The sequence below is a fragment of the Tripterygium wilfordii genome, chromosome 1 (genome assembly GCF_013401445.1).
Source record: "Tripterygium wilfordii isolate XIE 37 chromosome 1, ASM1340144v1, whole genome shotgun sequence".
NCBI classification, from domain to species: domain Eukaryota; kingdom Viridiplantae; phylum Streptophyta; class Magnoliopsida; order Celastrales; family Celastraceae; genus Tripterygium; species Tripterygium wilfordii.
Window position 1 is genome coordinate 539,225 of NC_052232.1, and position 23,173 is coordinate 562,397.

Here is a 23,173-nt window from a genome sequence, read left to right on the forward strand (position 1 = left end):
TTTCTACAGAACACGATAAACGCATATTATCATATAATGCCCCAACTGTTAGAACAAAACGTCTGTTAAAACAAGCAGAAGTACACAGCTATATACAAACTGCATTACTTTTCATAATCATCCAGACCACCTTATTCCCCATTTGATATTTTCATCCTTATTCGAACCATCCACGTGACCCAAACACACACCACCATGATATTTTCTTCAGGAAGCCATTTTGCCAAAACTCAGAAGACCGAATTCTCATGAGAGACATTGCTAGACTACTCATGGGGCTGAAATTCTACAGAGGTAAATGCATATAAGGTAGAGCTAATAACACTTGAGCAGGAGTCCTACATTCTAAATTATACAGGACACTTCGCCAGGATGTGGTGGAAAATTGGTATTCTTTTAGGTCTCCGTTTGCTGACTTCCTAACAGCAAGGCAGAAACCATGACATACTAGACAAGCTCGTATTAAACTCTCACCTCCACTATGAGTTACGGGACACAAAGAACATGTAGTCAGGATGGTTTACTTGCAAACTCCTAAGCCAGTTGTCAGCAGCTCTCAACAGGGAATTGGCTTTCTGACTTTCACTAACTCCACCAGGATTCCAAAAAGCCACCCTGAACTTATACGAAGCAAGTCCAAAGGTCGGCAAAGGCAACTTCAAGGACACTTCCCTGCCACGAACCTCCCTAATTATGGAAAAGTGCATCCCATTGGTGCTTGTACCTACCCAAAACAAGGCAAACACATCAAAACCTCAAGGAGGTAGGCAGACGGATATGACTGATATCAAACACACAAGCACATGCCATACATTCATATAAACATTTCATACACACAGAGAGAGGGAGAGGGACGTACTCTGGAGGGGTGTCGATAGAGAATGAAAGGTCAGAAAGCAGGCGTCAAGGTTCTGCAGTGTAGGACCCATGGGTATTCTATAGATTGGGTACCTTCACCAGGAATGTCAAAGCAAATATTTCCAATTAATAGTTAGCATTAGTTAGAAAAGTAATTTTGCATAGCCTGACGGCATGAGAAAAGTATACCAAGCCACAGATATCCAACTTGACGGTAGTAGATCGCAGCTCCTATATGTCTTCAGTTCTGGAAACTGAGATGCGAGAGCCGAAACCTGCAGGACAGACAAGATTATGATTGTTCTTCATGGCAAAGAAAAGAAACCGAAAATTCAACATCACATCTCTACCAGAAGATAATGAACTTGCCTTGTCAGCCAAAGGCTCACGCGTAAATGGAGGATCATGCTCAAAGTACTCAAACATAAGGCGACCTGGAGGGTTGGAAGTTTCACATTCATCACTTGATGAACCCTTGGAGGCCTTATTGCTCAGGGAGAGTCTGCTCAGACTCTGGGTGTTAGTGCCCACAGAGTTCTGATGGTTCCAAGTTCTCATAACAAGATTGCTGGCTCCACTCTCTGCTCCACAGTCACTGCTACCATCACTACTTGTCTCCCTGGATGACTCAGTATCACTTTCTTCGCCAGGCCTCCTAACAGAAGATGAACACAATATATAAATAATGCAAAAGTGCATTTATTAGCTTATCAGCACTGCATAAACATAAAGAACTTACACGATCGCTCATTTGAACTAATCAATTCTTCACTAGAAGGCCACTAAACAGACTTTGGGCATTTACAAAGTCAATAATATTTCAACTAAGAATTGACAATTAACAGAGTAGATCAACTAAATGTTTGAGACACAGCTTCAATTCAGGTATCTATTATGCTCCTTAAATTACAGAAAAATCATGTAATGATAAAAATAAAATTCATGTAAATAAACAGAACTGTATGAATGGGAAGTACGAAATGGTGCCAGCATGAGATTATAGAGTAAGAAACCTTTTTGCAAAAGAGACAAAGGCAGTGGCTAACCTTAGCTTTGGGCATGGTCTTGATGGATCTATATACAGCTGCATGCCAGACAAGTAAGGGACATAGTATTGGATAACAGAGTCACTCCCGTTCAACAAAAGAGGAACACTGGCTCCATATGCACTCCACTCCTTAAAGAACTCCCATAGATCCCCAAGCACAAAATATGGGTAGCACTCTGTTTCATAAGTTCTCCATCCCTTCATGCTTGTCTTGATATCCCCAAATGCAGATGCCAGCAAATGCCATCATGTTAGACCCGAATGTAAAATAACAAAAAATGAATCTCAAGTCTTCTTAATGAGAAGTCAAGAAACTGCAACTAACACTTCTATAATGTTCCCCCATTTCTAAAACAACCAGAAACAACTAGATCCTAGTAATCAAACAAATCAAGAAGTTAAAGATTTGGACTCCTTTCATCTTTTAAACAAAGACCAAAAACAAAAATCCTATAACTAATGAAATGGATCTTAACCATCAATAGCCAGTGCACCTGAGGAGGGACATGCATCTGAAACCATCTCATACCAAAATTTTTGAACTCAAGACACAGGTCCCAGAACACTTTTTTTAGCTTTCCAAGACAATTTGATGCGCCTTATCAAATGCCCCAAAGGCACTTGATGGCAAACTCCAGAAGGGTCAATGGAGTCTCTGATTTCCGCAGTTCAAAAAAAAAAAAACAGTCAAGAGCTGCAATACAGCAGCCAACGATCACAAAGGAAATTTCTAATAGCTTCCAAAACTATAAAGCCAGTTCGTAATGATAGCATTAGGTTGGCTCTCATAGAAAGAAAAAAAGAAGAAAGGCAAACAAATAAAATGCACAACCATAGATAAACCCTCAAAGAACTTACAAAACCCTCACTTGCGCATTTTCCACAATTGAACCTGAAACAAACAAACCCAGTTCCTAACTTTTCATAACCCACCAATTTAGAGTCTTTTTTCACTCAATAGAAGAACAACGCAAAAAATAAAAGAAGCTGAGCAGACTATCACAAACACCTAAACCCAAGCGTCCACATTCCCATTACCTTAGGCAGATACTGTACAGGAACCTCAGGAGTCGTGCACTTCAAGAACCGATCCAAATTCGTCGAATCGCCAGAATCCAACATCGTCGATGATGAAGACGCAGATTCACCAGACTCCGCCCTCTTCTCCGACTCCGCACGATTCTTCCTCGTAATTGACGGCTGAAGCTTTTGAGCCATCAACAGTTGCTGTTGCCTCTGTCTCCGTATAGCCGGCGGATTGTAGAACCGGTTGTCCCCGATGTTGCTGCGAGCAATCGAAACCCCACCCGACCCAGACATTGTGTCGAACTCACAAGAGATCCAAGAATTATTGTCGCTTTGTTGGAGACCAAGGAAGGTTCAGTATACAGTTCTTCTAGGTTTAGTGATTTAGGAAAGTAATTAATTATTCATATAATATTCCAATATATACGTACACTGGTGCAGCATACGTGCTTCAGAGTAAGAGAGATGTGGCGAAGGAAGGAAGCGTTTGCGTTTGGAGAGAGACACAGATAGAGAGGAGAAGAATCGAGGCGGCTTTTGGATTTTTCTAGTTAGTTGGACTTGTCAGATGACGGAAGGGTTCGTTAGTCGTTGGGCTGGGCTTTGGATTGAAAGATAATCAAATCTAATGCAAGCCCACCAAAATCTTTACTTCACTGATTAGCCCAGTAAAAGAACATTGGCTAGTGGCTACTTATTTATGGGCCCAAAATCGGTGTTATGCAGACCGGCTTGGCAAGCCCCAGAGCCCATCAAGGGAAGATTGAGTACTTAGTTATGGGTCCAAAATCGGTGATATGGGCCCAACTGTTTTAGTTTAACTATTTAAGTCGAGAGGAATTCTCTTATGCGCACTTAAAGTGCATGCGAACTTAAAATGCGAATCATTTTTTAAAGAGATTGATGAGTTAAATAACAAGTGAGATTAACTATTTTGGGTTCTACATGTTTCAAGTGAATGGTGAAAACATAGGTTCGCATTTTAAGTTCGCATTTTAAATATGGGGAATTCTTGTTTAAGGTCAAATACCATATATTTATTTATTTTGGCCTAACAGAATTCGAAAGGAATTGAGTACTGGACATAGAATTGAAGGCCCAACTATTTTGATTTTAACTTTTAACTATTTATTTATTTATTTTAGACAAACATAATTTGAAAGGTATTATGTACTGGACATGGAATTGAATATTCAATGTATTTTTCTTTCCGATAGGATCCTTAGTCATTATCTTAAAATGCGCACTCAATACGTTTGTCGGATCTGAACATGTTTGTCAGGGTTTGTGTAGTAACCCACAAACTACGCATGTTAAGCAAATTCATGGGAAAATGTGTTTTTTTTATTCTTCTTGTCTTAATTTTGGATGTGGATATTTGCTTATACCTAATACCTTGAAATATTTTTCAAAGATTTTAAAATAACATATATGGGAAAAAAATGTCATTAAAAAATATTGACCCTCGGCAGCCATAATTGAATTTAAGGAATAATATTCTTGCAAAATCAAACAAGGAGCCAAAGAGAAAATAATAAAAAAAATCAGACTCTAAATGGCCAAAGAGAATTATCAAACCTCCTTTTACTACACAAGTTTTACTTTATTGAAAATATATGAGAAAATATGTACACAGATAAATGAATATGACAGAAACCTTAAGTTGAATTGGGGAAATTATATGACAAATGATAGTGATGGGCTTGAAAAGTATTTTTGTCATGAAAAGTAATAAATAGTTAATTATTAGTGCAGATAATTTTGACAAAACATGTATACGCTTCTAGATATGGTCTAAATTCAAAGTTGCTATTTCTGAGTTGAATATACAGATCAAAACATGTGGGTGGCTAATGACTCTAAGATCATTAAAAAAATTTATTTTATTTTTAAAAAATTATGGTTGTGTTTTGATCGGGTTTACGAGTGCAATGGTATATTTTTTTGTCCCACATAAAAATCAAATTGAATAGAACATGAAAAAGAGATGAAAATTGTGGACCGTTGAATATAAACCCGTAACATTATATGTCTATCTTGTGATGAATTTGATTTTTGTTTGGGATTAAAATTATACCATTAGATTCGTAAACACGATCAAAACACATCCATAATTTTATTTTATTTTTAGAAAAATTTTAAACACCTCATATTTATTAAGGTGGGGTCTGCTGTAAAAAAATTACAGCAGACCCCCAGCACCCGAAAACATGTATGCACTACCAATTTTTTATTTTATGAAAGCTAATGCATACTAAGTCTCTCATTTGGAAAATTCAAAGGAAATTAAATCCCTAGTTCACACTCATATGAGCTTGAAGCTCTTCCCCTATAAATAGCAACTCTACTCCCCACATCTCACACAACTCAGGATTATAATTACATCTTCACATCTTCAGTTTAATTGTTAGCTATTTTTCATTAAGTTAATTAATCATGGGTGTTTTCACTTTCGAATCGGAGAACTGCTCAACAATCCCACCAGCAAAACTCTTCAAGGCCTATGTTCTTGAGGGTTACAAGCTCTTCCCCAAAGTTGTTCCTCACGCCATTAAGAATGTTGAAATCCTTGAAGGAGATGGTGGTGCCGGATCCATCTTGAAGCTCCACTTTGGTGAAGGTAATTATATTTGTTTAATTGTCATTCATTATTAGTAATGGCAATTTCATATCAGATTGGCATAACCCAATTGAGTACTCTATAAGTAAAGGTCCAACTACTATCACACAAACAACGCGTTTTTTGAACCTACGTATGCCCAGGGGAATAAATATGTGCGAGTCTTTAGATTAGAGCTGACAATATTACTTTAATGTATTTGGGTTGGATTTTCTAACAATAAAACAATATGCTCATACGAAATTAGTGATTAATGGTGAATTATCTTGATATGCAGCTTCTCCCGAGTTCAGATATGCGACCCACAAGATTGAATTGGTAGACAAAGACAATTTGTTGTTCAATTACAGCGTGATCGAAGGCGATATCTTGAGGGATGTTGTTGAGAAGATCAGCTTCGAGACCAAGGTCGTGCCGTCTGGAGATGGAGGGTCTATCTGGAAGAGCAAAGGCACTTACTACACAAAAGGTGATTTTGTGCTTGAGGAAGAGAAACTTAAGGCAGCAGATAACAAGGCCAAGGAACTGTTCAAGGCTGTTCAAGAATATGTCTTGGCCCACCTCGATGAGTTTTAATTTCTATATACATATATATTTGAGCTTCTTAATTGTGTGGTTTTCTGCTTAAGAGTGTGGTTTTGATAATAAAATTAATCTCCCTCTGGTTATTGTGATATGTGGGTTCACAGAGGATTTAAAAGAGATGGATTGAAGAGTGAAAAAGTTTGTATTGTATTGTTTACACTATATGTAATAAAATTATCCAATAAACAGATTGTCAATGATCATGATGCATTTCTTTTTAGAATGGATATTTTCCCCCTGACTTTGTAGATCTAAAGAATTCCAAGCTTAATAAAATCAAAGTGATGTTAGCGACGACTTCTTAAGAGCATCCACAATGGAAGGTGTTTGGAGTGTTTGAAATTACCCTTACTTGATATATGGAGTGCTAGTTGTCCACAATGGGTCACATTTGACACTTCAAAATATGTAGAAATTTAACCCACACTGACCCACTCAACACACACCCTGACGACATGTGCATTTTCTTCTCACTTTTCCTTTTGTATTTTCTCTCTCCATCCCTTTCTTCTTCTTCTTAAGAGCACCCACAATGGGGTGTTTTTGTTTGCCCATGGATGACAAAAAGTTGTTTTTATTGTGCTAGTAAACATTGTTCATGGATTTTGCTGGCTCATTTTTGTTGGGGCCAAGAGTGGACATGTTGTTTGCCTTCCCTTATGTTGGCTCACTTTATCTAAATCGTGACCCAAAACACACACATTTTTACCTTGAAATCAATATTGTGTCATACCTCTATTACACAAAAATTAAGTCAACAAATTTATATCATTATACTAATACAAAATCCATTTTATTTCCATTTCCAGTCACATTAGCAAAACACAAATCCCCTTACATTGGGTTCGTTTGGCAAGCTATTTGAGCCAGCATATATATATATACTAGGTAGTATATATGATGGTGCCTTGCCAAACAACAATAAAAGTATAAAACAACCACAATTTGAAGGACAATTTTGACACAATTACATCTTTCATTCCCAAAACATCCTCACTTTTATTTTGAACTGACTATTTTACCCTCATTACTACTTTACCCTAAACCTTATACACATATCGCAACAGACACTTTCTTCCTTACCTCCACGGCTCCACCATTTCAGAGCAAAGCTTAGCGGTATCATCTTCGATCCTGAAGACGATTCTGACCCAAGTAAAGTCCTCTTATTCTTCTTCAAAATTCTTCGTCTTGTGCTATTCTCCATTCTAATTTATGGGTTTAGGTTTGTTGGTTAAATATAATTATTGATATTATTATAAATTATTTATCTTTAGTTTTTAAATTGTTTGTTATTTATTTCAATATTTATTTACATATATTACAACTTAAATGCATTATACCCGTGTAAGTAATTTGCTACTATATTTTCAACATCTTTATGCTACTAGCAAAAATGCAACCAAACACGACCAACATTTCAAATAGCATAACATATCTGCTATCCAACATATTTACTACCACAATATATTCTAGAATATATGTTACAGTTGAAATTGTCTGCCAAATGGAGTCATTATTCATTCCCCAGCTGTTGGATGTAAAATATATATATATGCCACGTGGTACAATGATACCATTTAGTTGACTAAATGAAGACGGAGTGAACGACCAAGTTTAGACAGTAATTGGATGAGCTGGAAGCTTGAGAGAAGTAAATCGATCAAACATGACAGTTATCCAAACATCCCAACGTGTAAAGAAAAGTGGCCAACATGGCCCAGAAGAGACACATCAACTCCAGGACATGGAGAACACATGTCAGTCAAGGAGGGATCAGTTATTCAACACTAGTGAGCAGTTGAAAGAACATGGGATACTTAGCAGCAATCCAATAGATCCAACTGTGAATACCATTGTTAGCAGTTTTGTAGAACATGTATAAAGTCTAGATTTTGGATTTTACAAGTTCTGATCAATCAAAAACTCAAAAAGAGCGTGTAATTTCTGTTTTGTAGCATTTCAATTCAATCGCTTTTTTATAATTTATTCCTCGTGTACTTATGCCCCTTGGATGCTAATTTCTTTCTCGAGTTTGCACCCCTTTTTGGGACTTTGTTCATGCACATATCGTCTTATCTCATTTGTTCGCAACACTCAAATTCTGCTACAAACACCAACAAAAAAACCACCATTGTGATTGCTCTAAGCAGCAACAATGGATCCCCCTCCGGCAACACAGAAGATCCAATCACAGTGATGGCTGCCATAGACCAAAAAAAAGGGCATTACCTCGACTCCCAACCTCCTTGAGGCATAATCTCATAACAATCGGCACCGCCCTCACCACATGCATAATCCATTGCCTCCTTTATTGTTTGTGCGTGTGCAAGCAGTAGCACTCAAAGTTATAGGAAGATATACAAACAGAGAGATGAATATGACTGAAACCTTAAGTTCAATGGGGGAAATTATATGACTTCTTCATTGATAGTGATGGGCTAATCCTATTCAGACTACATGAAGTATTTTTGTCACCAATGACTGATGAAAAGTAATAAATAGTCAATTATTAGTGCCGGTAATTTTTGACTAACGTGATATCCTTCTGGATGTATATGTTGCTTGTGTATGCCGAAATTCCAAACCCAAACACCGAAAGATATTGTTCGTTTTGTGTCAAGGTCCCGCAAGAATTTATTCTTTATGAACTGTCGCCATTGGTTTTAGACCCCATGAAAATATGTTTTCAATGTGAGAGGAGCTTGGTCGCTTATAAATTACTCAACTGAGTTATGTCAGACCGACGTGAGATTTTAATCTGGACGAGTCATCTACAATCTCAGGTCGGGTGTTCAAACCGATGGGGCATATCCTTGGGTTTCTTGAGTTCCGTGGGCCAATGGCCGATGACACGGGCCTATTTTCTGGGAGGGGTTAAAAGTCTTATCATGGTTCTTGGTCCAATCTTATTTGCGCACCGGGCTTTAGTTCAGGACAAAATTGATGGTCCGTTGTGCACACGGGATGATCATTCCAGGTTTAAAATTAGGCCAAGGATCATAAGTTGCGCCATTGAGCTAGGGCCTACCTGACAAAAAAGTCATCTAGAGACACATTTATTTGTCCTTTTCAAATGTCTTTCACCATCTTAGCTTAAATATGGTCTACATTCAAACTTCCTACTTCTGAGTTGAATATACAAATCAAAACATGTATGTACTACCAAAAAAATTTTTTTTTTATGAAAGCCAAAATGCATACTAAGTCTCTCATTAGGAAAATTCAAAGGAAATTAAATCCCTAGTTCACACTCAGATGAGCGTGAAGCTCTTCCCCTATAAATAGCAACTCTACTCACCACATCTCACACAACTCAGGATTATTACATCTTCACATCTTCAGTTTAATTAATTGTCATTAGCTATTTTTCATTAACTTAATTAATCATGGGTGTTTTTACTTTCGAATCAGAGAACTGCTTCACAATCCCACCAGCAAAACTCTTCAAGGCTTATGTTCTTGAGGGTAACAAGCTCTTCCCCAAAGTTGTTCCTCACGCCATTAAGAGTGTCGAAATCCTTGAAGGTGATGGTGGTGCCGGATCCATCTTGAAGCTCCACTTTGGTGAAGGTAACTTTATTTGTTTAATTGTCATTCATTATTAGTAATGACAATTTCATATCAGATTGGCATAATCCAATTGAGTACTCTATAAGTAAAGGTCCAACTACTATCACACAAACGGCACGTTTTCTGAATCTACGTACGTCTAAGAGAATAAATATGTGCGAGTATTTGGACTAGAGCTGACAATATTACTTTAATGTGTTTAGGCTGGATTTTCTAACGATAAAACAATATGCTCATACGAAATTAGTGATTAATGGTGAATTATCTTGATATGTAGCTTCTCCCGAGTTCAGATATGCGACCCACAAGATTGAATTGGTAGACAAAGACAATTTGATGTTCAGTTACAGTGTGATCGAAGGCGATATCTTGAGGGATATTGTTGAGAAGATCAGCTTCGAGACCAAGGTCGTGCCGTCTGGAGATGGAGGGTCTATCTGGAAGAGCAAAGGCACTTACTACACAAAAGGTGATTTTGTGCTCGAGGAAGACAAGATTAAGGCAGCAGATAACTGTTAAAAGGTGTTAAAGGGATAAAAATCTCACATCGATTGTTGAGGGGCTTGGTGTCTAGTTTATAAGCTTGCCCAAGTCTTCAACCTATTGTCCAGCCTTTTCCAGGAAGGTGGGCTGGGAACTGCCACGGCCCAATGGGCCGAGATGGTGGGGAGGCTGGCTCTGGGTTGTGCCATCGTGGGATTTTCTACATGGTATCGAAGCGGGTGTGCTCGTCCCCGATGAAAAAGTCCACTCGTTGGGCCTTGGGCTTTGATACACAGTCCACGAGTGCGAGGGAGTGTTAAAAGGTGTTAAAAGGATAAAAATCTCACATCGATTGTTGAGGGGCTTGGTGTCTATTTTATAAGCTTGCCCAAGTCTTCAACCTATTGTCCAGCATTTTTCAGGAAGGTGGGCTGGGAACTGCCACGGCCCAATGGGCCGAGATGGTGGGGAGGCTGGCTCTGGGTTGTGCCATCGTGGGATTTTCTACAATAACAAGGCCAAGGAACTGTTCAAGGCTGTTCAAGAATATGTCTTGGCCCACCTCGATGAGTTTTAATTTCTATATACATATATATTTGAGCGTCTTAATTGTGTGGTTTTCTGCTTAAGAGTGTGGCCCTCTTCTCCGACTCCGCACGATTCTTCCTCGTAATTGACGGCTGAAGCTTTTGAGCCATCAACAGTTGCTGTTGCCTCTGTCTCCGTATAGCCGGCGGATTGTAGAACCGGTTGTCCCCGCTGTTGCTGCGAGCAATCGAAACCCCACCCGACCCAGACATTGTGTCGAACTCGCAAGAGATCCAAGAATTATTGTCGCTTTGTTGGAGACCAAGGAAGGTTCAGTATACAGTTCTTCTAGGTTTAGTGATTTAGGAAAGTAATTAATTATTCATATAATATTCCAATATATACGTACACTGGTGCAGCATACGTGCTTCATAGTAAGAGAGATGTGGCGAAGGAAGGAAGCGTTTGCGTTTGGAGAGAGAGAGAGACAGATAGCGTATGAGTTTGGCAGTGTGTTGTAACTGTGTTTAGTTACAACAAACCTCACAGCATCACAGTTTTTTATGACACGCCAAGCAGCTTTTGCGTTCCAACTCACCTCATAGCACCACAGCTTTTTACCTCACAACACCTCACCACACCTCACAGCCCAAACGCTTACAATATATGTTGAATTGTCCTACGTAATCAAATTAGGTCAATTATTTTATTTTAGATTAATGTACAATGTAAACCTTAAGTGATTTTATATTAATATTATTAATCATCTAATATAACCGTAATTTAGATACGTCAAACGCACCTCACAGCACCGCACCACAGTTTTAAAAGTGATGCACCAAACAACTTTTTGCTTTCCAATTCACCTCACAGCACCACAGTTTTATAACTCACAGCACCACACTACATCTCACAGCACCTCACAGCATTCCCAAACAAGCTAGGAGAAGAATCGAGGCGGCTTTTGGATTTTTCCCGTTCGTTGGACTTGTCAGATGACGGAAGGGTTCGTTAGTCGTTGGGCTGGGCATTGGATTGAAAGATAAATCAAATCTAATGCAAGCCCACCAAAATCTTTACTTCACTGATTAGCCCAGTAAGAGTACACTGGCTACTGGCTACTGGCTACTGGCTACTGGCTACTGGCTACTTATTTTAGTTATTTATGGGCCCAAAATCGGTGTTCTGCAGACCGGCTACGCAAGCCCCGGTGCCCATCAAGGGAAAGATTGACTACTAAGGGCAAATGTAATGATAAAATGTTATTGGACCAATAAAGATATTATCTTTTACTGATGTGGCTGTATAGTAAGATGTGTTTTGTTTATGTGGCTGTATTGTGATAAGTGTTTTGCTGATGTGGACAGGGCCGGCCCTGAGCAAGGGCGGGCCTGGGCGACCGCCCAGGGCCCCCAATCTGGGGGGCCCAATATAAATATATGTAAATATACATAAATATACATATCTGTCAAGGCGTGATGGCCTAGCCTCCCAGATTTGGGTTCCAGCCATCAAAAATTTCATGTGTTGTATTTTATGTTTATATAAAGGGCCTCCAAATAATTATATGCCCAGGGCCACCAAAAGGGCAGGGCCGGCCCTGGATGTGGATGTATTGATATTTGATGTTTTGGTGTAGTTTTGTTGTGGATAATATGGAGGAATGAAATGTTGTTGGCCTCCATGTTGGGTGGAAAGAGAAATTGTATAGAAATTTGTGTTTTGTTGATGTGGTTGTATTAGAATATGTGTTTTACTGATGTGGCTGTATTATAATACGTGTTTGACTTGACTTTTTGTGTAATAGAGGTGGGACCGGACCAACATTTTTGTTGACCCAGCAAATGAGAAACCATTGCATTTGCCCTTAGTTATGGGTCCAAAATCGGTGATATGGGTCCAACTGTTTTAATTTAACTATTTAAGTCAAGAGAAATTCTCCTATGTGCATTTAAAGTGCATGCGAATTTAAAATGCAAATCATTTTTTAAAGAGATTGATGAGTTAAATGACAAGCGAGACTCATTATTTTGGGTTTCATATGTTTTAAGTGAATGATAAAAACATAGGTTCGCATTTCAAGTTTCCAGTTTTAAATATGGGGAATTCTTGTTTAAGTCAAATACCATATATTTATTTATTTTGGCCTAACAGAATTCGAAAGGAATTGAGTACTGGACATAGAATTGAAGGCCCAACTATTTTGATTTTGACTTTAACTATTTATTTATTTATTTTAGACTAACATAATTTGAAAGGGATTGAGTACAGGACATGGAATTGAATATTCAATGTATTTTTCTTTCCGATAGGATCTTTAGTAGGGCTGTTACTGGTATGGTAAATTATCCATTGGTATACCATTACCGACGAATTGGTTACCGAAAATAGCAGAAGATTGGTATACCGTTACCAATTGTTCGGTACGGTAAATTTACCGATGATTTCGGTAACGGTAACGGTAAACAAAGTTCAAAACCGGTAAATTTCCCGATTACCGACATATATATTAAATATATATTAATATTATTTTTAGTTTTAGTTTTATTTAATTATGACCATTAGATTGATCTAATTTAATCTAGACCATTGATTATTTTTAGGGTTATCATTTATATATCACTCGTAGTAATTTCATTAACTTTAAAGCAGTGTTTGTTACATAACAAAATGTTTTGTTGGTATTGATTACATGTTTTTCTTCTCCCTTTCCATTATGATCTTTTATCCTTATTTATCTTGTTTCTTCTAGCTTTCCTGCTATGGAGTTTAAAACACTTCGGATACTAAAAATATTAGAAATTAATGAAATGAAAGATTTTCCGTTATAGATTGTTGGAATAATGTTATGTGAATTCTCCTTTCTTTTTTTCTCCGATTGATAGGTATTTTCTCTTATTCACATGTACCACAATGATCCTTCTCATTAATCTATCATTTTTATTATTGGTATTGTAGGCAAGATGAAAGTGTTGTAGTCTCATACAATGACTATTAAGCACAATGCTACTTGATGCATTTTTTTTCTTCTCTTTTTTAAATAGGTTTTAAGAATTGGTAAATTTACCAATTACCGACTTACCATTACCGATCGATCGGTATACCGACTCTTCCGGTAACGGTAATGGTAACATTTTTTGAATTACCGAAAGAATTGGTATGGTAACGGTATTCCGTGTTTGGTAACGGTAACCGTACCAATAACAGCCCTAATCCTTAGTCATTATCTTTAAATGGGCACTTAATGCGTTTGTCGGATCTTAACATGTTTGTCAGGGCTTGTGTGGTAACCCACAAATTACGCATGCTAAGCAAAGTCATGGGAAATTGTGTTTTTTTATTTTTCTTGACTTATTTTTGGATGTGGATATTCGCATATACCTGATGGCTAATACCTTGAAATATTTTTTAAAGATTTTAAAATAATATATATGGGAAAAAAATGTCATTAAAAAAATACTGACCCTCGGCAGCCATAATTGAATTTAAGGAATAATATTCTTGTAAAATCATACAAGTTGCCAAAGAGAAAATAATAAAAAAAATCAGACTCTAAATGGCCAAAGAGAAATCAAACCTCCTTTGACTACACAAGTATTACTCTATTGAAAATATATACAGAGATAAATGAATACGACAGAAACCTTAAGTTGAATTGGGGAAATTATATGACAAATGGCTTGAAAAGTATTTTTGTCACCAATAACTATCATGAAAAGCAATAAATAGTTTATTATTAGTGCAGATAATTTTGACAAACACATGTATACGCTTCTAGATGTATATGTTTGAAATCCCCAATCCAAAATATTTTGTCCGTTGTATGACGTGGAGTTGTATGACGTGGACCTGTACGATTTTATTCTTCATGGATCGTCATCACTCTCCAATAATTCTTAGATCCATGGAAACATGTCTTCAATATGAGAGAAGTTGGACTTTGCTTGTAAACCATTTGATCGGTTGGGTTATGTTAGATTCATGTAGTATTTTTTTAGTCTTGATAGGGTTTATACATATTATTTCTACTTTTTAAATGTCTTTCACCATCTTATCTTAAATATGGTCTACATTCAAAGTTCGTATTTCTGAGTTGAATATACAGATCAAAACATGTATGTACTACCAAAAAATATATTTTTTTTTTATGACAGCTAATGCGCACTAAGTCTCTCATTGGGAGAATTCAAAGGAAATTACATCCCCAGTAGACACTCAGATGAGCTTGAAGCTCTTACCCTATAAAAGTATAAATAGCAACTCTACTCACTACATCTCACACAACTCAGGATTATTACATCTTCACATCTTCAGTTTAATTAATTATCCTTAGCTATTTTTCATTAAGTTAATTAATCATGGGTGTTTTCACTTTCGAATCGGAGTACTCCTCCACAATCCCACCGGCAAAACTCTTCAACGCCTATGTTATTGAGGCTAACAAGCTCTTCCCCAAAGTTGTTCCTCACGCCATTAAGAGTGTTGAATTCCTTGAAGGTGATGGTGGTGCTGGATCCATCTTGAAGCTCCACTTTGGTGAAGGTAACTTTATTTGTTTAATTGTCATTCATTATTAGTATTGACAATTTCATATCAGATCGGCATAATCCAACTGAGTACTCTATAAGTAAAGATCCGACTACTATCATACAAACGACGTACGCCGAGGAGAATAAATATGTGCGAGTCTTTAGATCAGAGCGAACAATATTACTTTAATGTATTTGGGCTGGATTTTCTAACAATGAAACAATATGCTCATACGAAATTAGTGATTAATGGTGAATTATCTTGATATGCAGCTTCTCCTGAGTTCAGATATGCGACCCACAAGATTGAATTGGTAGACAAAGACAATTTGCTGTTCAATTACAGCGTGATCGAAGGCGATATCTTGAGGGATGTTGTTGAGAAGATCAACTTCGAGACCAAGGTTGTGTCGTCTGGAGATGGAGGGTCTATCTGGAAGAGCAAAGCCACTTACTACACAAAAGGTGATTTTGTGCTTGAGGAAGAGAAGCTTAAGGCAGCAGATAACAAGGCCAAGGAACTGTTCAAGGCTGTTCAAGAATATGTCTTGGCCCACCTCGATGAGTTTTAATTTATATATATATATTTGAGGTTTCTTGTGTGATTTTTCTGCTTAAGAGTGTGGTTTGATAATAAAATTCATCTCCCTCTGGTTGTTGTGATTGTGGGTTCACAGAGGATTTAAAAGAGATGGATTGAAGAGTGAAAAAGGTTGTATCGTATTGTTTACACTATATGTAATAAAATTATCCAATAAACATATTGTCAATGATCATGATGCATTTCTTTTTTGAATGGATATTTTCCCCCTGATTTTGTAGATCTAAAGACTTCCAAGCTTAATAAAATCAAAGTGATATTAGGGACGACTTCTTAAGAGCATCCACAATACAAGGTGTTTAGAGTGCTTGAAATTACCATTACTTGATATATGGAGTACTAGTTGTCCACAATGGGTCACATTTGACACTCCAAAATATGTAAAAATTTAACCCACACTTGACATTTTGAGTACTCTCTAGTTGATGAACAGTGCTCCTTACGGGACCCACTCCACACACCCCCTGACGACATGTGCATTTTCTTGTCACTTTTCCTTTTGTATTTTCTCTCTCCAGCCCTTTCTTCTTCTTCTTCTTAACAGCACCCACAATGGGGTGTTTTTGTTTGCCCATGGATGACAAAAAGTTGTTTTTGTTGCGCTAGTAAACATTGTTCATGGTACAACAGTTGGATTTTGCTGGCTCATTTTTATTGGGCCAAGAAGGGGCACGTTGTTTGCCTTCCCCTATGTTGACTCACTTTATCTAAAACGTGACCCAAAACACACACACTTTTACCTTTAAATCAATATTGTGTCCTACATCTATTACACAAAAATTAAATCAATAAATTTACATCATTGTACTATTACAAAAGCCATCTTATTTTCATTTCCAACCACATTAGCAAAACACAAATAGCCATACAATGGGTTCGTTTGATAAGCTATTTGAGGCAGCATATATATACATATATATACTGCTAAGTAGTATATATGTTGGTGCTTGCCAAACAACAATAAAACAACCATAATTTGAAGGACAATTCTGACACAATAATTAGACAATTTTGGAATTGTTGTTTGATGAACAATTTTGACACAATTACATCTTTCACTCCCAAAACATCCTCACTTTTATTTTGAACTGACTATTTTACCCTAAACCTTATACACATATTGCGACAGACACTTTCTTCCTTACCTCCATGGCTCCACGATTTCAGAGCATAGCCGAGCGGTATCACCTTCGATCTTGAAGACGATTTTGACCCAGGTAAGATCTTCTTATTCTTCTTCGAAATTCTTCGTCTTGTGCTATTCTCCATTCTGATTTATGGGTTTAGGTTTGTTGGTTAAATATAATAATTTATATTCTTATAATTTATTTTTCTTTAGTTTCCAAATTGTTTGTTATTTATTTCAATATTTATTTACATATATTACAACTTAAATGCATTATACCCGTGTAAGTAATTTGCTAATACATTTTCAACAGCTTTATGCTACTAGCAAAAATGTAACCAAATACCACCAACATTTCAGACAGTATATCTGTTACCATTATTATTCAATATATTTACTACCACAATATATACTAGAATATATGCTACTATTGAAATTGTCTGTCAAACAGAGCCATTATTCATTCTCCAGCTATTGGATATAAAAAATATATATATATGCCACGTGGTACAATGATGCCATTTAGTTGACTAAATGAAGACTGAGTGAATGGCCAAGTTTAGACAACAATTGGACGAGTTGGAAGCTTGAGCGATAGTTATCCAAACATCCCAACATGTAAAGAAAAGTGGCCAACATGGCCCAGAAGAGACGCAGCAACACTAGGACGTAGAGAACACGTGTCAGTCAAGGAGGGATCAATTATTCAGCACTATCGAGCAGTTGAAAGAAAATAGGACAGTTGGCAGCAATCTAATAGATCCAACTGTGAATACCATTGTTAGCAGTTTTGTAGAACATGTATATAAGCCTAGATTTTGAATTTTACAAGGTCTGATAAATCAAAGACTTAAAAAGAGCATGTAATTTCCGTTTCGTAGCATTTCAATTCAATCACTTTTTTATAATTTCTTCATTGTGTGCTTGCGCCCCTTGGAGGTCAATTTCTTTCTCGAGTTTGCATCCCTTTTTGGGACTTTCTTCCTGCACGTATCGTCTGATCTCATTTGATCGCAACACTCAAATTCCGCTGCAAACACCAGCGAAAAAACCATCATTGTGGTTGCTCTAAACAGCAACAACGGATCCCCTCCGACAACACAGAAGATCCAATCACAGTGATGGCTACCATAGACCAAAAAATGGGGCATTACCTCGACCCCAACCTCCTTGAGGCATAATCTCATAACAATCGGCACCGCCCTCACCACATGCATAATCCATTGCCTCCTTTATTGTTTGTGCGTGTGCAAGCAGTAGCACTCAAAGTTAAAAGAAAATATACAAACAGAGAGATGAATATGACGGACACCTTAAGTTGAATGGGGGAAATCATATGACTTCTTCATTGATAGTGATGGTGATGGGCTACTCCTCTTCAGACTACATGAAGTATTTTTGTCACCAATGGCTGTGATGAAAAGTAATAATAGTCAATTATTAGTGCCGGTAATTTTTGACTACCGTGTATATCCTTCTAGATGTTTATGTTGCTGGTGTCGGTTGAAATTCCGAACCCAAACACCGAAAGATATTGTTCGTTCTGTGTCATGGTCCCATAAAAATTTGTTCTTTATAGATCGTCGCTATTGGTTTTAGACCCCATGAAAATATGTTTCCAATGTGAGAGGAGCTTGTTGCTTATAAATTACTCAATTGAGTTATGTCAGACCGATGTGAGATTTTAATCTCGACGAGTCATCTACAGTCTCAGGTTGGGTGTTCAAATCGATGGGGCGTATCCTTGGGTTTCTTGTGTTCTGAGGGCCAATGACCAGTGACACGGGCCTATTTCCTAGGAGGGGTTAAAAGTCTTATTATGGTCCTCTGTCCAATCTTACTTGTGCATAGGGCTTTAGCTCAGGACAAAATTGATGGCTCACTGTGCACATGGATGGCCATCCCAGGTTTAAAATTAGGCCAGGGATCATAAATGACGCCATTGAGCTAGGGCCTTCCTGGCAAAAAATAAAAAAACAAAAAACAAAAAAAGTCATCTAGAGACACATTTATTTGTCCTTTTCAAATGTCTTTCACCATCTTATCTTAAATATGGTCTACATTCAAACTTCCTATTTGTGAGTTGAATATACAGATCAAAACATGTATGTACTACCAAAAAATAAATTTTTTTATGAAAGCTAATGCATACTAAGTCTCTCATTAGGAAAATTCAAAGGAAATAAAATCCCTAGTTCACACTCATATGAGCTTGAAGCTCTTCCCCTATAAATAGCAACTCTACTCATCACATCTCACACAACTCAGGATTATAATTACATCTTCACTTCTACAGTTTAATTGTTAGCTATTTTTCATTAAGTTAATTAATCATGGGTGTTTTCACTTTCGAGTCGGAGAACTGCTCAACAATCCCACCAGCAAAACTCTTCAAGGCCTATGTTCTTGAGGGTTACAAGCTCTTCCCCAAAGTTGTTCCTCACGCCATTAAGAATGTTGAAATCCTTGAAGGAGATGGTGGTGCCGGATCCATCTTGAAGCTCCACTTTGGTGAAGGTAACTATATTTGTTTAATTGTCATTCATTATTAGTAATGGCAATTTCATATCAGATTGGCATAACCCAATTGAGTACTCTATAAGTAAAGGTCCAATTATTATTACACAAACAACGCGTTTTTTGAACCTATGTACGTCCAGGAGAATAAATATGTGCGAGTCTTTAGATTAGAGTTGACAATATTACTTTAATGTATTTGGGCTGGATTTTCTAACAATAAAACAATATGCTCATACGAAATTAGTGATTAATGGTGAATTATCTTGATATGCAGCTTCTCCCGAGTTCAGATATGCGACCCACAAGATTGAATTGGTAGACAAAGCCAATTTGCTGTTCAATTACAGCGTGATCGAAGGCGATATCTTGAGGGACGTTGTTGAGAAGATCAGCTTCGAGACCAAGGTCGTGCCGACTGGAGATGGAGGGTCTATCTGGAAGAGCAAAGGCACTTACTACACAAAAGGTGATTTTGTGCTCGAGGAAGACAAGGTTAAGGCAGCAGATGACAAGGCCAAGGAACTGTTCAAGGCTGTCCAAGAATATGTCTTAGCCCACCTCGATGAGTTTTAATATATATATATATATATATATATATATATTTGAGCTTCTTAATTGTGTGGTTTTCTGCTTAAGAGTGTGGTTTTGATAATAAAACTAATCTCCCTCTGGTTATTGTGACTGTGGGTTTACAGAGGATTTGAAAGAGATGGATTGAAGAGTGAAAAAGTTTGTATTGTACTGTTTACACTATATGTAATAAAATTATCCAATAAACAGATTGCCAATGATCATGACGCATTTCTCTTTTTAATGGGTATTTTTTCCCCCTAGCTTTGTAGATCTAAAGAATTCCAAGGGTAATTATATGCATGATAAAGTCACAATGATGTTCGCGACGACTTCTTAGGCCAATTGCAACAATGAGTAGGCGGTTTGATTAGAATACCCACACATCATATTCCGCTCCTTGTAAAAGACACCGCCTATCAAACGAAAATTTCGATGTTCCCATGTGGGAGCTCAAAAATACAGTTGTCCAAAAAAATCATGTCAAATCAAACGGATCGTCAAACCAACCGTTTGATCGATTATTGTTAAATGTATATTAGTGAGAACCGATCAAAAAATCGAGAAAACAATCAAACTGCCAATAATGCGGTCGACTAAATTTATGTTAAAAAACAGACAAAAATCGGCCAAAATTGACCATGAACACTCTACTCGAAAGACACATATTTGCCAAACACCCAAGTTTCAATTCCCACATTTCGAATCCTACGTGAGGTGTCAGAAACCAAAATTGGGGAACAATGGGCCATTGAGGCGTTCGATGATGCTGTAGTGTGGCAGGCCCCAAGCTCCACAGGTCTGCAGGTGGTTCAACGGGCCGTATAATAGTCCAATGGATTTCACTGAATTTCTGAAGGCCCAAGATGACATCTCTTAGCACGTGGGCCCCTGACCCTCCTTATAGTGGTTTTTGGGCCAAAAAGCTCAAAGCAAGGTAGATCCAAATGTCCAAAAATCATAAAGTAGGTACCGGCATGGAGTTATCATTTGAGTAATTAGAAGGGAAAAATCATATACAATTTTAAATGGGTTTCAATTCTGATGGGGAAAAAATGCATGTATGCTAATCAAGAACAAGACAACCAGGAGTTGGGAATGATTGCTGTTATATGCTGGAGCCTGTGGTTTAATAGAAATAAAGCTTTGTGGAAAGATTGTTGCCTTTTGCCTGTAAAGTTGAAGAACTTTGCCTGCCGATTTATAGAGGAAGTAGGTATCCAGTCCACATCTATTGGATTGCCGGCTATAATGCCTCTTCAAACTTGGCAGCCACCGGATCCTGAAGTGGTGAAGCTAAACTGCGATGCGTCAGTAGGTGTATGTACGGTGGGATTTGGGGTTGTGATAAGGGATTCCGTTGGTGATGTTCTTGGCTCGGGTTTATTTGGAAGGCAGGCAGGCCTGGGTTCCTTTCATGTAGAGGTGGGGGGTCATCCTATATGTAGGGCTCACCATTTGGCCCGCGAGCCTAGGCCCGGCCAGAGCCCAGCCCGGCCCGAAAGTAGACCAGGTCTGGGCTCCATTTTTTGGGTCGGGCCAGGCCCGAAGCCCGATACCTCGGACCAATTTTGGTCCAGCCCGAGACCTAACCCGACCCAAGCCCGACATTATTTATTTTTATATGTATATATTTACATATATATATACATACACAGATAGTGCACACTGTCTGTGTATTTGTATAAAATATATACATACATATATATATGTAATATATATACATACATATATATATATATATATGTATATATAATATATAATATATATGTGTATATATATATATTATTGCAATGTATGTGTATATATACACGTAATACGTATATATTTCACCCTCTATAAAATATTGTTCAATTGTATAAAAATTAAAATACAATTATGGCATTAATCAATTGTAAGTAGGGATGGCAATTTGTCCCCACCCCGCACGAATTTAATCTCCGAAACCATAAAGGCCCTAAACTCTAAACCCCAAAGCCCTAAACCCCAAAAACCCTGAAGACCCAAAACCCAAAACCCTTAACCCTAAAGACCCTAAACCCTAAATGTCCTAAACCCTAAATATCTTAAATCTTAAACCCTAAACCTAAGCACTAACCCTAAAGCCATAATATGACCATCTACTCATAAATGTTGATAAAATCTTAAGACCTTAAGATTTTATAAAATAAGTATAAAATTAAACTTTTTTTTTTTTAGTACAAGTACAAATACAATATACGACACACCACCAGATCAAGCCTATGAAAGTACAGGTGTCAACGGACCCCATGCAAGAGGCACAAATCAAGCCCACACAGGGGCAGACTAAGCCCACACACCTCCTTATAAATATTCGGAGGAGGTGAGACTAGAACTCATGACCTCAGTCAGGGACATGCAAAGTCATTGCCACTCAACCAATGGCTCATTTGCAAATTAAACTATTTAAAACTATAGATGTGTATAATATAAAATTTAAAATCAATACTCATTAAGTAAAACTAAAATTATTTAATTGTGTTAAAAATATTATGTAAATATAATAATTTAATTAGTTGATAAATTTAACATGAAAGTAGCTTTGGCTTGTTGGTCAGTTCATTACTTTCCTATCTAAAAGTCCTGAGTTCGAATCCTATGATGAATAATTTAATTTTATAATTTTCACAGAGGATGAATAGTGACGGGCCGTGAGAGCCAGACCCGAGCCCGAAGCTCGAGCTTTATGGCCTTGAATTTGGCCTGGCCCGAGGCCCGAAGAACTAAACCGAGCCCGGGCCCAAAAAAATAGGGCCGGCCCGGCCCGACCCGATGCCGCACTACCTATATGGCCTTGAATTTGCATTCTCTATTGGTTTTCAGTCCATTGTAGTGGAAAGTGATTCCTTGCAGGTCATCTCCAAACTTAATTATGATGTTGCCTCACTTCATCTTTGTGGCCATATCATTGCGTATATTCTGACTTGTTCCCGGAGATTTTATTCTTGTTCTTTTAGACATGCTAGAAGGTCGGCAAATACGATTGCCCAGGAGTTTGCCAAACTTGGGAAACTCTCCTCCGAGGATGGTTTGTTTATTGAGATTGTCCTCTTGCTATCATGCACTTTGTAACTCTGTTGATAAG

The 23,173-nt window shown here is 37.6% G+C and overlaps 4 protein-coding genes across 6 annotated transcripts; 3 read left to right on the forward strand and 1 right to left on the reverse strand.

Annotated features, from left to right (window-relative positions):
- Positions 1-8: 8 nt before the first annotated feature.
- LOC119997362 lies at positions 9-3,380 on the reverse strand. The gene is made up of 6 exons (XM_038844314.1): positions 2,945-3,380; positions 1,905-2,116; positions 1,228-1,513; positions 1,048-1,133; positions 860-951; positions 9-724 (listed from the first exon to the last, which is right to left on the reverse strand). Exons 1-6 carry the CDS (start codon positions 3,224-3,226, stop codon positions 480-482), a joined length of 1,203 nt encoding a protein of 400 aa, XP_038700242.1. The 5' UTR covers positions 3,227-3,380; the 3' UTR covers positions 9-479.
- A 1,911-nt stretch (positions 3,381-5,291) lies between these two features.
- LOC119997401 (major strawberry allergen Fra a 1.04-like) lies at positions 5,292-6,356 on the forward strand. Its single transcript, XM_038844394.1, has 2 exons — positions 5,292-5,552; positions 5,830-6,356. Exons 1-2 carry the CDS (start codon positions 5,369-5,371, stop codon positions 6,126-6,128), a joined length of 483 nt encoding a protein of 160 aa, XP_038700322.1. The 5' UTR covers positions 5,292-5,368; the 3' UTR covers positions 6,129-6,356.
- A 3,125-nt stretch (positions 6,357-9,481) lies between these two features.
- On the forward strand, positions 9,482-16,042 carry LOC119997380 (major strawberry allergen Fra a 1.04-like). 3 transcript variants are annotated; one of them, XM_038844367.1, is made up of 2 exons: positions 9,482-9,710; positions 9,988-10,233. In XM_038844367.1, the coding sequence occupies exons 1-2, from the start codon at positions 9,527-9,529 to the stop codon at positions 10,227-10,229; spliced, it is 426 nt and encodes a 141-aa protein (XP_038700295.1). In that variant the 5' UTR covers positions 9,482-9,526; the 3' UTR covers positions 10,230-10,233. The 3 variants fall into 3 exon arrangements, with proteins under 3 accessions (XP_038700295.1, XP_038700286.1, XP_038700277.1); XM_038844358.1 differs by lacking the exon at positions 9,988-10,233 and adding an exon at positions 15,524-16,042 and having other exon boundaries at positions 9,512-9,710; XM_038844349.1 differs by lacking the exons at positions 9,482-9,710; positions 9,988-10,233 and adding exons at positions 14,988-15,263; positions 15,524-16,042.
- Positions 16,043-19,233: 3,191 nt separating this feature from the next.
- On the forward strand, positions 19,234-20,080 carry LOC119997397 (major strawberry allergen Fra a 1.06-like). Its single transcript, XM_038844380.1, has 2 exons — positions 19,234-19,494; positions 19,772-20,080. Exons 1-2 carry the CDS (start codon positions 19,311-19,313, stop codon positions 20,068-20,070), a joined length of 483 nt encoding a protein of 160 aa, XP_038700308.1. The 5' UTR covers positions 19,234-19,310; the 3' UTR covers positions 20,071-20,080.
- The last annotated feature ends 3,093 nt before the right edge of the window (positions 20,081-23,173 follow it).